The sequence below is a fragment of the Maylandia zebra genome, linkage group LG5 (genome assembly GCF_041146795.1).
Source record: "Maylandia zebra isolate NMK-2024a linkage group LG5, Mzebra_GT3a, whole genome shotgun sequence".
Taxonomy (NCBI): Eukaryota; Metazoa; Chordata; class Actinopteri; order Cichliformes; family Cichlidae; genus Maylandia; species Maylandia zebra.
Genome location: NC_135171.1, coordinates 38,869,469 through 38,881,707, shown reverse-complemented (window position 1 = coordinate 38,881,707; position 12,239 = coordinate 38,869,469). Strand labels below are relative to the sequence as shown.

Here is a 12,239-nt window from a genome sequence, read left to right as displayed (position 1 = left end):
TCTTAAGATGAACATCACACATGACATAATACACCATGTGATTTATTTAACAAAAATTATGCCAAATGCAGAAGTGGTATGTGTAAAAAATACTTACACTCATATTGCATCATACAGCAGTTAGTTATTGCAAATCAAAGGAGGTGTGAGCGCCTTTATTTTATAGATAAAACAAAATAACATCCTTTATTGTCAGCTACTGTCTCTCTGGTCCAAAGGAGGAAAAATATAAACGTAAATGAAATAAAATGTGGATAACAAATTATATATAGTAAGAGTAGGACACTAAGGAGTACATCATTGGAGACTAATCAGTAGATACAACCTCGAGTATTTGCTGACTAAACCAATGGCTAGGACATATTTAGCAGGTAGGTAAGAGAATATTTAAAATAAAGAAATAAAAAAATAAATATCGGAAATTCCATTGTGCTCTCCAAATTGTCTCTTTTTTCTGTCTAACAGTCTAACTCAAATAAAAACTAAGCAATTTATTAAGATTAACATTGCAAAAACTTTTTTCCTTATCCTTTCATTCCTTAATTAGCTTTATAGTTTCTACCATGTTGCAAGCTTGTGAGCTAAAAGCCTGTGAGGAAAAAGTTGCAGCTTGTTCCCACATCTGCTGGTTTTATAGAAGCTGCAGTGCTGCATTCCCCACCTGCCACCCTGGAGCTGCTCACTGTTTGTCTCTGTCTTGTCTCCCTCTGCATGTTTACTCAGGACTAACAAATGTCCTTCATGTCCCGATGGAGACAGATTGTCCTCACTTTTTGCACCAGCTGCCTGCTTTTTAGTCTAGCATAGCGAGTGCATGTAGAAAATGCCTGCGTTCAGGAAAAATGTTTCATATGTTTTGTGTCATTTTTCACAGCTTGATCAGAAATATTCCGCACATGATGCAAACATCCTTCCTCCTCTATATACACGCTGAATTGCTTTACCTGATTTACATGCATGCGCATCCTCAAATTCCTCCACACACATGCAGATTATCTTTTCACAAAGCACACTCACAGAAAAGAGGAGATGCTTCAGGCGATAAATCTGCTTAACGTCCACCCACCATGTTTACACTCCGCCTTCACCAGAGGCAACCAGTGCAGAGCTTTGGTATCATGAATCTCAGGAGACATTAGGCCAACGTCAATACATCTCATGTTACTATCACAACCAGCCTTTTTGCTTCCACTAGACACACAGCCTTTCACACGCACAGCACACAGGACATTTACACCCATCATGAGTTAGGCACAAAATCAATAGTCACTTAAGGCCCACATTTCATTAGTAAGAAGATGAGAGGAACATGGCACACTCAGAGGAGGTGATCCTCTGAACCCCACGGTCGATATTAACCCATAACACTTCCTTCTTTCCTTCCTCCTCTGCTTTTCTTTTCTTCCTCATCTTCTAGGGTTTTCTGTTGACTCTGCCATGGGAATAATGAGTCTCGGAGAGCTAACCTTCGTGGCTGGTGCTCCCCGAGCCAATCACACCGGGGCGGTGGTGCTGCTGAAGAAAGACAATGTGTACCGGTTGGTGCCACAGCACATCTTCTGGGGGGAGGAGCTGGCCTCTTCATTCGGATATTCAGTTGCCACCACAGATCTCAACAGTGATGGGTGAGCAAAGGCTAAATAGGAAGTCAGTCAGGATGACCATCACAAAATCATATAACCCATAGATATCAGAATTAGAATCAAAATCAGAATACTTTATTAATCCCAAAGGAAATTAGGGTTACAGCAGGCAGCATGCTAATGGCGCATGCACACTTACAAAGGAACCTTCTGACCAACTTTACACAAACATCACATTGGGGAGACATGTCAGAAAGGTAGGCTGATAGGAAAAAAACAACGAAAATACATAACATGAGGTAAGAGGAGGAGAAAAAAACTCCACTCAGACTGAGCTCCTAGTGGGAGAACAGTTTGATAACAGAAAAAACACCTCAGCACAAAAAGCACATGACTATCAATACACCATAGAAACACAAGACAAGCAACAGGGGCGGGTAAAGGGTGAGAGAGAGCCGGTGTAGACGGCGCATCCGGTCCTGCAGCATGTCTGCGCTGGTCCAGTCGACTGCCATCTTCCCCGGTGGGGCACAAGCATCGAAGGCGTTTGGAAAGGGAGGGGGGAACAGTCAAAACACAGTCGTTATCAGGGTGTTTTGTTCATCTCCAGCCTTGAGGCCGCAACTGGTGCCGAAGGGGTCTCCGCATGAATTGCATTCAGAGACCAGTTTAGGTTTTAGAGACTGTGAGAGAGTGTTCCAGGGAAAAGTAAGTAAAAACACAAGACAAGACAAGGACATAAGAAGCTAAGCAGTGAAGATAAGGGCAGGAGAGGAGAAAAGTGCGACCGCCGCACGGTCATGTTCTACACAAAAATGTCAAATTCATCTTAAAGTTATAAACACAAGATCATATTTTTAACACCTAAATCCTGCAACAGCATTTTCCTGTGTAAAATGCATAAAATGCATATTCAAGGGCAACTGTGAATGTAGATTAGAAGAGACTTGTTCAAGGAAGTGTTCATTTCTACTTTTCCGCCTCTGTTTGCTAGCTGGACGGACCTGATTGTTGGAGCTCCTAACTTTTTTGACCGTAAAGCAGAGATTGGTGGAGCTGTTTATGTGTATCTAAACCCGTTTGGTCACTGGGATGATCAGGCTCGGCCCATCCGCCTCAACGGGACATACGACTCCATGTTTGGGATGACAGTCAGCAACGTTGGAGATCTGGACCAGGACGGATATGGAGGTACAAGAAAAACTTTTTTATTGACTCAGAATGTTTTAATCTTAAAAGGTAACTTCTGCTGTTTGATTCGCTGAATGGAAAACCCAACGACTGTGAGTGATGGTAAATATAAGTCACTGACTGGATGATGATGGTCATGTTTAATATGAGCATTCATCAGGATATAATAGATGTATAACAGAATATAAATATTAGAAAATAAGGGAAAACATTAAATGGTTCCAGCAGTGAAACAGTTTAATGTGTTGAAAGTCTTCTATATCAAACTGTGGTTTATGGTTTAAACCATTACAATAAGAATGTAGTGTTGGAAACCAGTTTGTCTGACATCTATACAGATATTGCTGTGGGAGCACCGTTTGATGGAGATGGAAAAGTTTTTATCTATAGAGGCTCAAAATCTGGAATTGAGACAAAACCTGCTCAGGTAAGTTTGCTTTGGATATGAGCGACTGCAAAAAAATATTAAAGGTCAAAATCAGAAGGAGTGAATGAGAGAAAGAGATGGCATGGATAAAACTGAGTGTTCTTCATCCCATTAGGTGCTGGATGGCCGGGACTTTGATGTGAGACGTTTTGGATATTCTATCTCAGGGGGTTTGGATATCGACAACAATCACTACCCAGATGTGGCAGTGGGCTCGCTGAACGATTCAGTGGTTCTCTTCAGGTGAGGAAAGATTTTGGTTGAACACCTCCGAAAACATTTTGATGACAGTGCATTTATCTAAGGGATGAAAACATATTATCAATAATTTATTAAAAGTTTTCTTTTTTTGTCCTCAAGATCTCGTCCTGTCATCCATGTGAAGAGAGACATAACTATTGATCCTCCACAAATAGATTTGGAACAGTCCAACTGCAAAGACAGAGATGGAGTCTGGTACTCACTCATAATGCACTAAACTTATAGGATAACTTAACCAAACAAACTGATAATAAAAACATTTAAAGTTCTTCTATAGTCCTGAAGCTCCTAAAGATCATGTCTTTTTTCCTCTTCGTGGTTTTCTGTTTTTAGTGTGGAGGTCAAGGCTTGCTTCACCTTCGTAGCGTACCCAACTCACTACTCTCCACACATTAGTAAGTCACACATCGGCTTCCACGACTGTTTCTGTCTTTTGCTCTCGCGGGGCTTTGCATCACTCCCCCCAGTGACAGGAGTCATTTCTATTTACGGTAGAAAGTAACCTTATCTGTGAGGTAACATTAGATCTTATTATGATTAAATCACAGCTGTGTAATACTGTACCTCCTCAGATGGGTTTAGTATATCTTCTGTCCCCGGTGGGTTCTTTAAGTGCTCTTTCGGTGTGTGTGTCCTGACATTTCTGTATTTCAACCCATCTGTCTCCCTCTATGTGCTCCCCCATTTTACTCCATTCAAGCCCTCGTAGTGCGCTTTGAAGCAGACACAGAGCGCAGGAAGGTGGGCCTCCCGCATCGCGTTACCTTCCTGGGCCGCAGTTTACTGGAGCCGGAGTACACACAGACAGAAGAAGTGCAGCTAAATCGGCAGCGTCACGCTGTGTGCACCAACGCTGTCTTCCAGCTGCATGTCAGTAACTTAACTTCATGGATGTGTTTCTTTCTTTTACTGTGGAAGGCAGATTTGTATGGAGTATCCCAGTATGAAAAGGACACTGAGTTGAATAGACATTTCTTTAATTAACTATTTCATTCTTTTCTGCTGTAGCTTTGGCCAGAAGTTTAATTTTACATTTTCCCTCTGTGCAGGAGAACATCCGTGACAAACTGCGTCCCATCTCTTTGGTCATAACCCACACTATCAAGCCCGTGCCGCCACGCAGACACTCTGCAAAAAGGCTGGAGAAGCTGCCGCCAATACTCAATGTCTCCCCTTCCAATACGCTCCACTCTGAGGTCTGCAGCAAAATAGGAAAAGAAGTATTTCTAAGGATGATTTAATTTTTATGAGCTCCTGCTGCTCATAATTTACTACATAAACAAGCCAAAGCTTTATGTAATGCTTTCCATCAACATTGTGTTGCTTCATTAATTTAGACTCAGCAAGGATCATTTAAGCCAAATCTGTGACACATAAAATAAACTCAAAACAGAGCATTTAAACCTGTTCTTATACTTGGGCTGCTTTTAAACTTTTTCAACTCAACTCAACGACCGGCTCCTCATTAAGCTTATCTCTTACTTACCTTTGCAACTGCATATACACTTTTGTAGCATACAGCAATGCACCCAGTGCAGTATTTAGTGAACTGATAAATCATTTAAAGCATAAAATGAGTTGTCAGCGTTAATCAAATGATTGACCAATTTCTTTGGCATAAGATTATAAAAACCCACAAAAGTTTAAAACTATAAAACCTCTTGAATTCCTGATCTCAGCCTAATATTTGTCTTTTTTAATCCCTGAAGGTGAACTTTCTGCGAGAAGGATGCGGCAATGACAAAATCTGCCAGAGCAACCTGAAGCTAAGTTACCAGTTTGGTACTCGACCCCTGAACTCTGACCTCTTCATCCCTCTGCCAAAGTAAGTATCTGCTGTGCAGCCCGACACCCCAACAGTTTTTTGTTGTCTGACTGAGATGATAGTGATGATTAATGGCAAATCTTCAGTATGGTATCATATCTTATTTGTTATTGTTTTAATTTTTTTTATTAAATAAATAACAATAAATCTTACGCTGAAGTAATGTTAAGTTGAAACAGTTCAAGCTTTTCTAACTAATCTCCCAAAAGCTCCTCTGTAGCTGTCACTGCAGATGAATGCATAGGCAAAGTGTCATATTGGAATAAAGAGTTTACAGTTTACAGCCCTACCACAAAAAATCTACAATTATCTTAAGATTGCTTACTCAGCTTATTTCTGCTCAACCTTCAGACTATGTTGAAATGCCTCTCTTTAAAAATGTTTTGTCTTTTTTGCCTCCTTTGCCGTCTTACAGAGATGAGGACGATGTGCAGGTGTTTTCTCTCTCAGATCAGCGGCTGGTGGTGCTGGACATCACCGTCACCAACATGCCCTCTGACCCTCTTTACCCCGAGGAGGATGGCGATGATGCTCATGCTGCTCAGCTTATTATCTCCCTGCCAAACACACTGTCATACGCCGGCTCCAGGATCCCAGAGCAGGTGTGAGATCTGCTAAATATAGTTTCAGACTATCGTTTTTGAGTTGATGACGTGTTCCTCTGATAGTATTTGTCTGATCTGACTGCAGATGAGATGTCAAGCAAACCAGAATGGCTCCCAGGTTGAATGCGACCTGGGAAACCCCGTCAAACGAAACTCTAAAGTAAGACAAAACTGTGTGTTTATTGTTAAACTCAACAAAAGAAGCAAAAACATATTTTAAAAAACTTTATTCTCATGTTTTTCCCTCAGCTGAAATTTTCCATCAGTCTGAGCACAGCTAACATCACTATTGAGACCACCGAGCTGACAGCTGAGCTCTCACTGAAAACGTAAGTTTTCCACATTTTCCCTGATATGTGACCACAAAGATCACATTCTTACTTTTTATGTTTTGACTTTCATCTGAGTTCTTTCATCGTTTTGTCCTCAGCATCAGCGAACAGCCTGACTTGGTCCCTGTGACAGCTTACGCTAAAGTTGTGATAGAGCTCCCTCTGTCTGTCAGTGGGTGAGTAACACCTTCAGTCTATAAAGGAGTCTGTGGCAGTAAAGCTGCTTTATGTAGGTCTACTAAAACACCCTCACATGCTTTATGGTTGGTAAAATCATTTCATTCCACATTATCTGTCACATAAATTTGATCAGCTTGTTCCAACTCTTCGCTGAAGCTGTGTTTTTTTCCACACTGAGGTTCAAGATTTAAAACCAGGACTTCATGTGTTTATGCCTGCACCATTATAAACAAGTGGAAATGTGCTCACTTTATACCTCTCTAACCAGAGAATGACCTTTGGAAGTGTGAAAATTTAAAATGAAACCACATGTATTTTAATAATATTTAGCTCATTTATTAAAAGGTTTTTAAATTCAATTATGAATGCTTTGCTCATCAGTAAAAGTGGTTGAATAGTGAGGAAATAGACAGTGATGTAATGATAGTAATGTTAAGTTTTGTGTTTCCAGCCTTCTGACACACTGATGGTCACTGTACTTTCTGTATTAGGCGCGTCAATCCCGACAAGCTGTTCTTCAGCGGTGCAGTGAGGGGTGAGAGTGCTATGAGCAGTCTGGACGACATCGGCAGCGCTGTGGATTTTGAGTTTGTGGTGAGAAAAGAGTTTGTGGCTATCTGGGATGCTGTTTTGCCACCTACATGTAAAAAAGAAGAAGAAAAAAGTATATTATAAGTATATTAAAATAGGTTTCAGTGGGGCCAATAACAAAAGCATGCTCATTGGACTTGCTTTTACTGCACTGCAACTTCTTAATGTACCTTTAAAAACAAGAGAGAACTCAAAATGAATATTTACAAAATACAATACTATCTCCTTAAAAGTAAATACTGCCCAGAGAGGTTTGCCTTCTCTCAGTCCGTCTTGTTTATTTTATCTTTTCATAATAGCAAAAAAAAAAAGGACCCAAGACAGAAACGTCTATGAACATACTTTATTAAATGTAAGCTTCTTTTTTTTCCCTCTGTCAGGTTGCTAATCCCGGTCAAGCTCTCCAGACACTTGGCTCTGCCTTCCTCAACATTATGTGGCCCTATGAGCTGGCCAATGAGAAATGGCTCCTGTATCCTGCCAGCTTGACGTTTCAAGGCCACCCGGAAACACAGTGCAGCCCTACATCAGCTCTGAATCCTCTGAAGCTACAGGGCTCCTCACCTGCAGAGCTGGGCAGTCACGGGGTAGGCGGAGCAAGTCACTGCCGACTTTGAACTGGCTCATTTGTTTACACATACACACAAAAATATATATGCTGACTTTAACTAATTTGAGTACATGTTAATTTTTCATGATATATTGTTACATAAGTAAAATATAAAGCATTACATTTAATGGAATCTGGTCAAATGAAAGGTACTTGATTGGTATACAATTATTTTGTACTAGTCATGTTTCCCTGAATAAATAATAATAAATAATATTTCAGTTGCATTTTTTCTCAAAATTTTTTTTTTTTAATTTTTCAGGGCAAACAATATTTTTGAAGAGCAATTTATTTCATTGGAAAAAGGCTCACAAGTCCATGTTTTAACAGCAAGTGACAGAAATAATAGGAATAAGATAAGGACTCAGTCACTCAGTCCAGAAGTCAGTGCTGAATGACGTATGTTAGCAGTTCATTTAATCTTCTCTTTTTCTGTGTTTTACACTGTTTTAGGAGAGAAGTTAATGAAAAAAATCCTTTATAATATATTATATGCTGTCTCTTTGTATTTTGACAAAACCTTTTTGAACCTTTTGTTGAAACATGCATATAAATGCATCTATTTCAGCAGGTTAGGCGAAAACGCCGCTCCCACCCTGAGGAGGAAGGTCAGATCATGACTAAAGGCAGCGTGGGACAGACCACGCCTGCTGTGGCAGCTTCAGACAGACGCAAGTCGCTCAAACTGGTAAGAAGGACAAGAAGCAGAGAGCCAGGGAAAAGACCAGAACGTGGGTTATTGATTTCCTGCCAATGCACTCAAACAACTCAACAGTTTTAAAATGTGAACACGTAGTCCTCTTTCATTTCCACAGCAGTTTACATTCAGGTGTGACTTTGTTTTCTAGGATTGCCTGCTGGGGTCAGCACGCTGTGTGCTGTTCCAGTGTCCTCTCCACAGCTTCTCCGGTCAGGCTGTGCTTAAAATCCACGCCAGACTGTGGAACAGCAGTTTCATAGAGGTAATATTACATCAGCACCTTTCTGAATATTACTCTCAAGCTCAGCTTCAGTCCAACTGTCACAGCTGCTGCAGCGAGCAGCGAGTGAGCGATAACTGCAGCAAACGCATTTACACAGTGACGACTGATGTCAGGAAGCTCGTATGTTACAGACGATGTCTGGCGACCAAGTCAAATGAACTTTCAATTTTCAATATTCACTGAGATCAAAGAGTAAGAATATGTGAATATGTTAGTTTGCTTTTCCATCAAACATCAATAAAATTGACTGGAAACTCTTTTTTAGTAGAAATTTATTTACAATTTTGAAATTGAATTTGTCATTAAATTTGCCTTGTTTGTATCTCCTCCTTGGGACGAGGAGAACAAGAGGTCACAAGCCTGGATAAATGATGTTTGCATCTGGACGGACTCCTTTAATCATGTAATGATCCCTTAGGAAATAAGGGATCAGCAAAGCACCTAAAGGAAATAGAGTCTAGTTTGTTTTCTCTTTAAATCTCACTATTTCATAGTTTTGGCTCAAACACTAGTTTTATTAAACTGTGTGAATAGTTTATATGATGTAATTAGTGGAGCAAACATTATGTTGCTTTGGCTAAAAATTTAATGCTTCTCTGTGCAGTTTTCCTTGTTTTAAACACAAACTTGCTACTGGCTTTGTTTCTGTCTGTCTCTTAGGACTTCCCAGCAGTCAGTGCTCTGGAGCTGCTGGTCAGAGCCAACATCACTGTGAAGTCCAGCATCAAACATCTGGTCCTTAAGGATGCTGCTGCACTGGTACTTCACACACATTCATTTAAAAAATAAACATTTTTACTGTTAAATTGCTGTTTGTGCATTGCTTCAAGCTTTGAGCTGAATATCTTTTCTTCCTTATCAGGTTTCAGTGATGATCTATCCCGAGCACGGTGTTACTGACCAGTACTGGATCCCCTGGTGGATCATCCTCATTGCCATCCTGGCAGGTGTCCTGCTGCTGGCACTGCTGGTCCTCATGCTATGGAAGGTAATCCATCAGATCTCAAATGGTCTGTCTTTACTTTTTCACTGTGTTTTTTGTCTTTTTATTCAACTGTAGGTCTTTATCATTAACAGTAGTGGAAAGATTAAAAAAAAATCAAACAGGAAAATAAGACAGGTTTACATATAAATGTTTATATAGTAATGTTTTATGTGAAAAATGATGTCAAAGAAGAAAATAGAAGAAAATACATTAAAAATTGACAATTTACTTTTGGGTGGCAACCAGTGTTGGTCAAGTTACTTGAAAAAAGTAATCAGTAACTAATTACTGATTACTTCCCCCAAAAAGTAATCCCATTACTTTACTGATTACTTATTTTCAAAGGTAATTAATTACTTAGTTACTTAGTTACTTTTTAAAAACACGATTTACAACCTGAAGAGGTGATAAAGTGATAGATCTTTCAGCCCAATTCTACTTTTTCTGCATAATCCATCATACAAAATGTAATCAAATGGAAAAGTCTCTTTTTAAAACTTGTTTTATTAGTTTTAATCTTTTAACTTTATGCATCAAGCAAACATTTAATTATATGCAACATTCTCTGACTGGAAGAAATTTGTTTTAAACCTATTTAAACCTATTTTCTGCACATTCCAGCACATAAAATAAAATATTTTTGTGTTTACACTCAGTCTTTCAAATAGATGCAAGTAAAACACAGCAGAAAATAAATAAAGTCAAAGACTCAGCGGTCCTATTGCTCTATTTTCACCTGTAAAGCAGGAGTAGGGCAGGCGGAGGTTTACCCTGGTGCAGGTGTGCCGCAGCGGTCAGCGGAAGAATCCGCGAGTTTCTCTGTGAGTTTCCCATCACGTGGTAGAGCACTTGGTGCTTGTAAAAAGAAGTTTTCTTCCCACGCACAACGGACACTAATGTTTTTGTCACTTTTTATGGAATCAAACTTAAAGTAAGGTCAGTACTTCCACACTTTAAACGCTGCACGCTCATACTCTCTCCGTACTCGATATGTGATCCATTGTTGATCTGCACACAGCTGTTGTCACCAACGTTGCACTTGCTTACGTCACTGTCATGAGACATTCTCGCAAAAGAATCACGGTTTTAGTAACGCAGTAACGCAGCGTTCCTACGGGAAAGTAACGGTAATCTAATTACCGTTTTTGCAATAGCAATCCCTTACTTTACTCGTTACTTGAAAAAAGTAATCGGATTACATCTCTGGTGGCAACTGAGTAAAAACACTTTCTTTGTAATACTAAAAATAATAATTCTTAATAATTTATAATTTAACAATTTACACAATTTATTAGAGAAAATTCTTATTCTGTATTTGTTTAAAGTAGTGCTAGCTAACTAGCAAGTGAGCACTTTTCTAAGATGGATTGCAGGTCATATAAGATGTTAACCCTGAAGCCAAAACCATGAAGATTTAGATGCACAAAAAATGAAATTATATATATTTGTACAGTCAATTTGCATTTATGCATTTATGACTTATTGTTTGCATAACACATGAGTATGATATTCTTAATGTATCATTTTTTGCAGTTCATTGCTCAAAAATTACTTTTACAATTTAAAAATTGATGATATAGAGGTCCAAAAACACGTCGGATACAGTTACAGACTTACAGGGTTCATTTGCACAGCAGTGGATTTAAAGCAGTAATAGTTCCACCTGAAATGCGGAAGAAGAGTCACAATAAACTGGAATATTTTAGTAAAGTAAGTTAACTAGTCCTCAAGTACTCTTTTCCTTTCCATCAAAGTTCAACAGCTGCAGGATCCTGAGTGACGTTTCTTTGATGTCACTGCAGTTGCCTTCACTTGCCTTGCTCTGATCTGTCCTGCAAATGTTTTATTCCTTCCAGCTCACTCTCACCTGTGCCTTTCCTCTTCTGTCCTCATGTTTGTCCTCTGTGTGACGCTCCAATCTGTGTTTTGTTCCCTTTTCTTTCCTCCTCACCTCTATCGGGGAATCCCCTCTGTTATATATCTGTGTTTTCCCCACTACCCCGCCCCAGTGTGGGTTCTTCAAACGCAGTGAGCGACGCCATCATTATGAGACGGAGTACTACCGTGCCCATTTGGGGGTCCAACCCTCGGAGGTGGAGAAGCAGGCGACAGAACAATAATATAAAGTATACCCCCCTCTGGCCTGCTCTCCCCTCCTCCTCTCACTCCAAGCGGTAAAAATCTTCACCTGCAGTCGTCTTTGTTCCTCAATTCACTCGAAGGCCGGTGGTGTTCATTACAGCATGACAGCAAATGTAGGCTCAGATGATCTCAGGTGGCATCATAGCAGTGACACATGAGATACAAGAGAACTGATCTCTTGTAAAGCCTTCTTTACCTTTGTTCCTGTTTATATTAGTAGAAAGAAAAACATTATAATGACACAAAAAAAAAAGACAGATTTACCATATTCTTAGCATTTTCCTACTTTATTCTTCAATATAGACAAAAGGTGGCTTCTAGTTTCTGCCATCACTCATTTTTACAGGACAATGTTTGCAGGCAGATTGAGAATTAAAATAAGAGGTTATTAGCTCCATAAGGGGGTATAAAATTATTTATCTGGGTTATATTTTATGTGTCTGTTCATTTTTAAATTAAACCTTCATTAAATAGGTAAAACATTTATACTAAGCAACCACTTTATTTGGTACACCTCGCTAGTT

The 12,239-nt window shown here is 39.5% G+C and overlaps 1 protein-coding gene across 5 annotated transcripts in view; it reads left to right on the top strand.

Moving 5' to 3' along the window:
- Positions 1-12,239, top strand: part of itga7 (integrin, alpha 7) — a 37,111-nt gene that overhangs the window by 21,330 nt on the left and 3,542 nt on the right. For 2 of the 5 annotated variants that reach the window (XR_013098711.1, XR_013098710.1), the window contains exons 6-25: positions 1,418-1,625; positions 2,578-2,774; positions 3,113-3,201; positions 3,317-3,444; positions 3,562-3,657; positions 3,796-3,857; positions 4,163-4,332; positions 4,512-4,658; positions 5,172-5,287; positions 5,703-5,889; positions 5,978-6,052; positions 6,142-6,221; positions 6,323-6,400; positions 6,896-6,998; positions 7,376-7,582; positions 8,174-8,293; positions 8,454-8,567; positions 9,249-9,347; positions 9,451-9,576; positions 11,583-11,747. Coding sequence is in view for 3 of the 5 variants with exons in the window: in XM_076884327.1 (XP_076740442.1) it covers positions 1,418-1,625; positions 2,578-2,774; positions 3,113-3,201; positions 3,317-3,444; positions 3,562-3,657; positions 3,796-3,857; positions 4,163-4,332; positions 4,512-4,658; positions 5,172-5,287; positions 5,703-5,889; positions 5,978-6,052; positions 6,142-6,221; positions 6,323-6,400; positions 6,896-6,998; positions 7,376-7,582; positions 8,174-8,293; positions 8,454-8,567; positions 9,249-9,347; positions 9,451-9,576 (2,402 nt within the window). In the remaining 2 variants the exon portion in view is untranslated. The remainder of the gene's footprint in view (positions 1-1,417; positions 1,626-2,577; positions 2,775-3,112; positions 3,202-3,316; positions 3,445-3,561; positions 3,658-3,795; positions 3,858-4,162; positions 4,333-4,511; positions 4,659-5,171; positions 5,288-5,702; positions 5,890-5,977; positions 6,053-6,141; positions 6,222-6,322; positions 6,401-6,895; positions 6,999-7,375; positions 7,583-8,173; positions 8,294-8,453; positions 8,568-9,248; positions 9,348-9,450; positions 9,577-11,582; positions 11,748-12,239) is intronic. The other 3 variants (XM_076884327.1, XM_076884325.1, XM_076884326.1) reach the window with 2 other exon arrangements.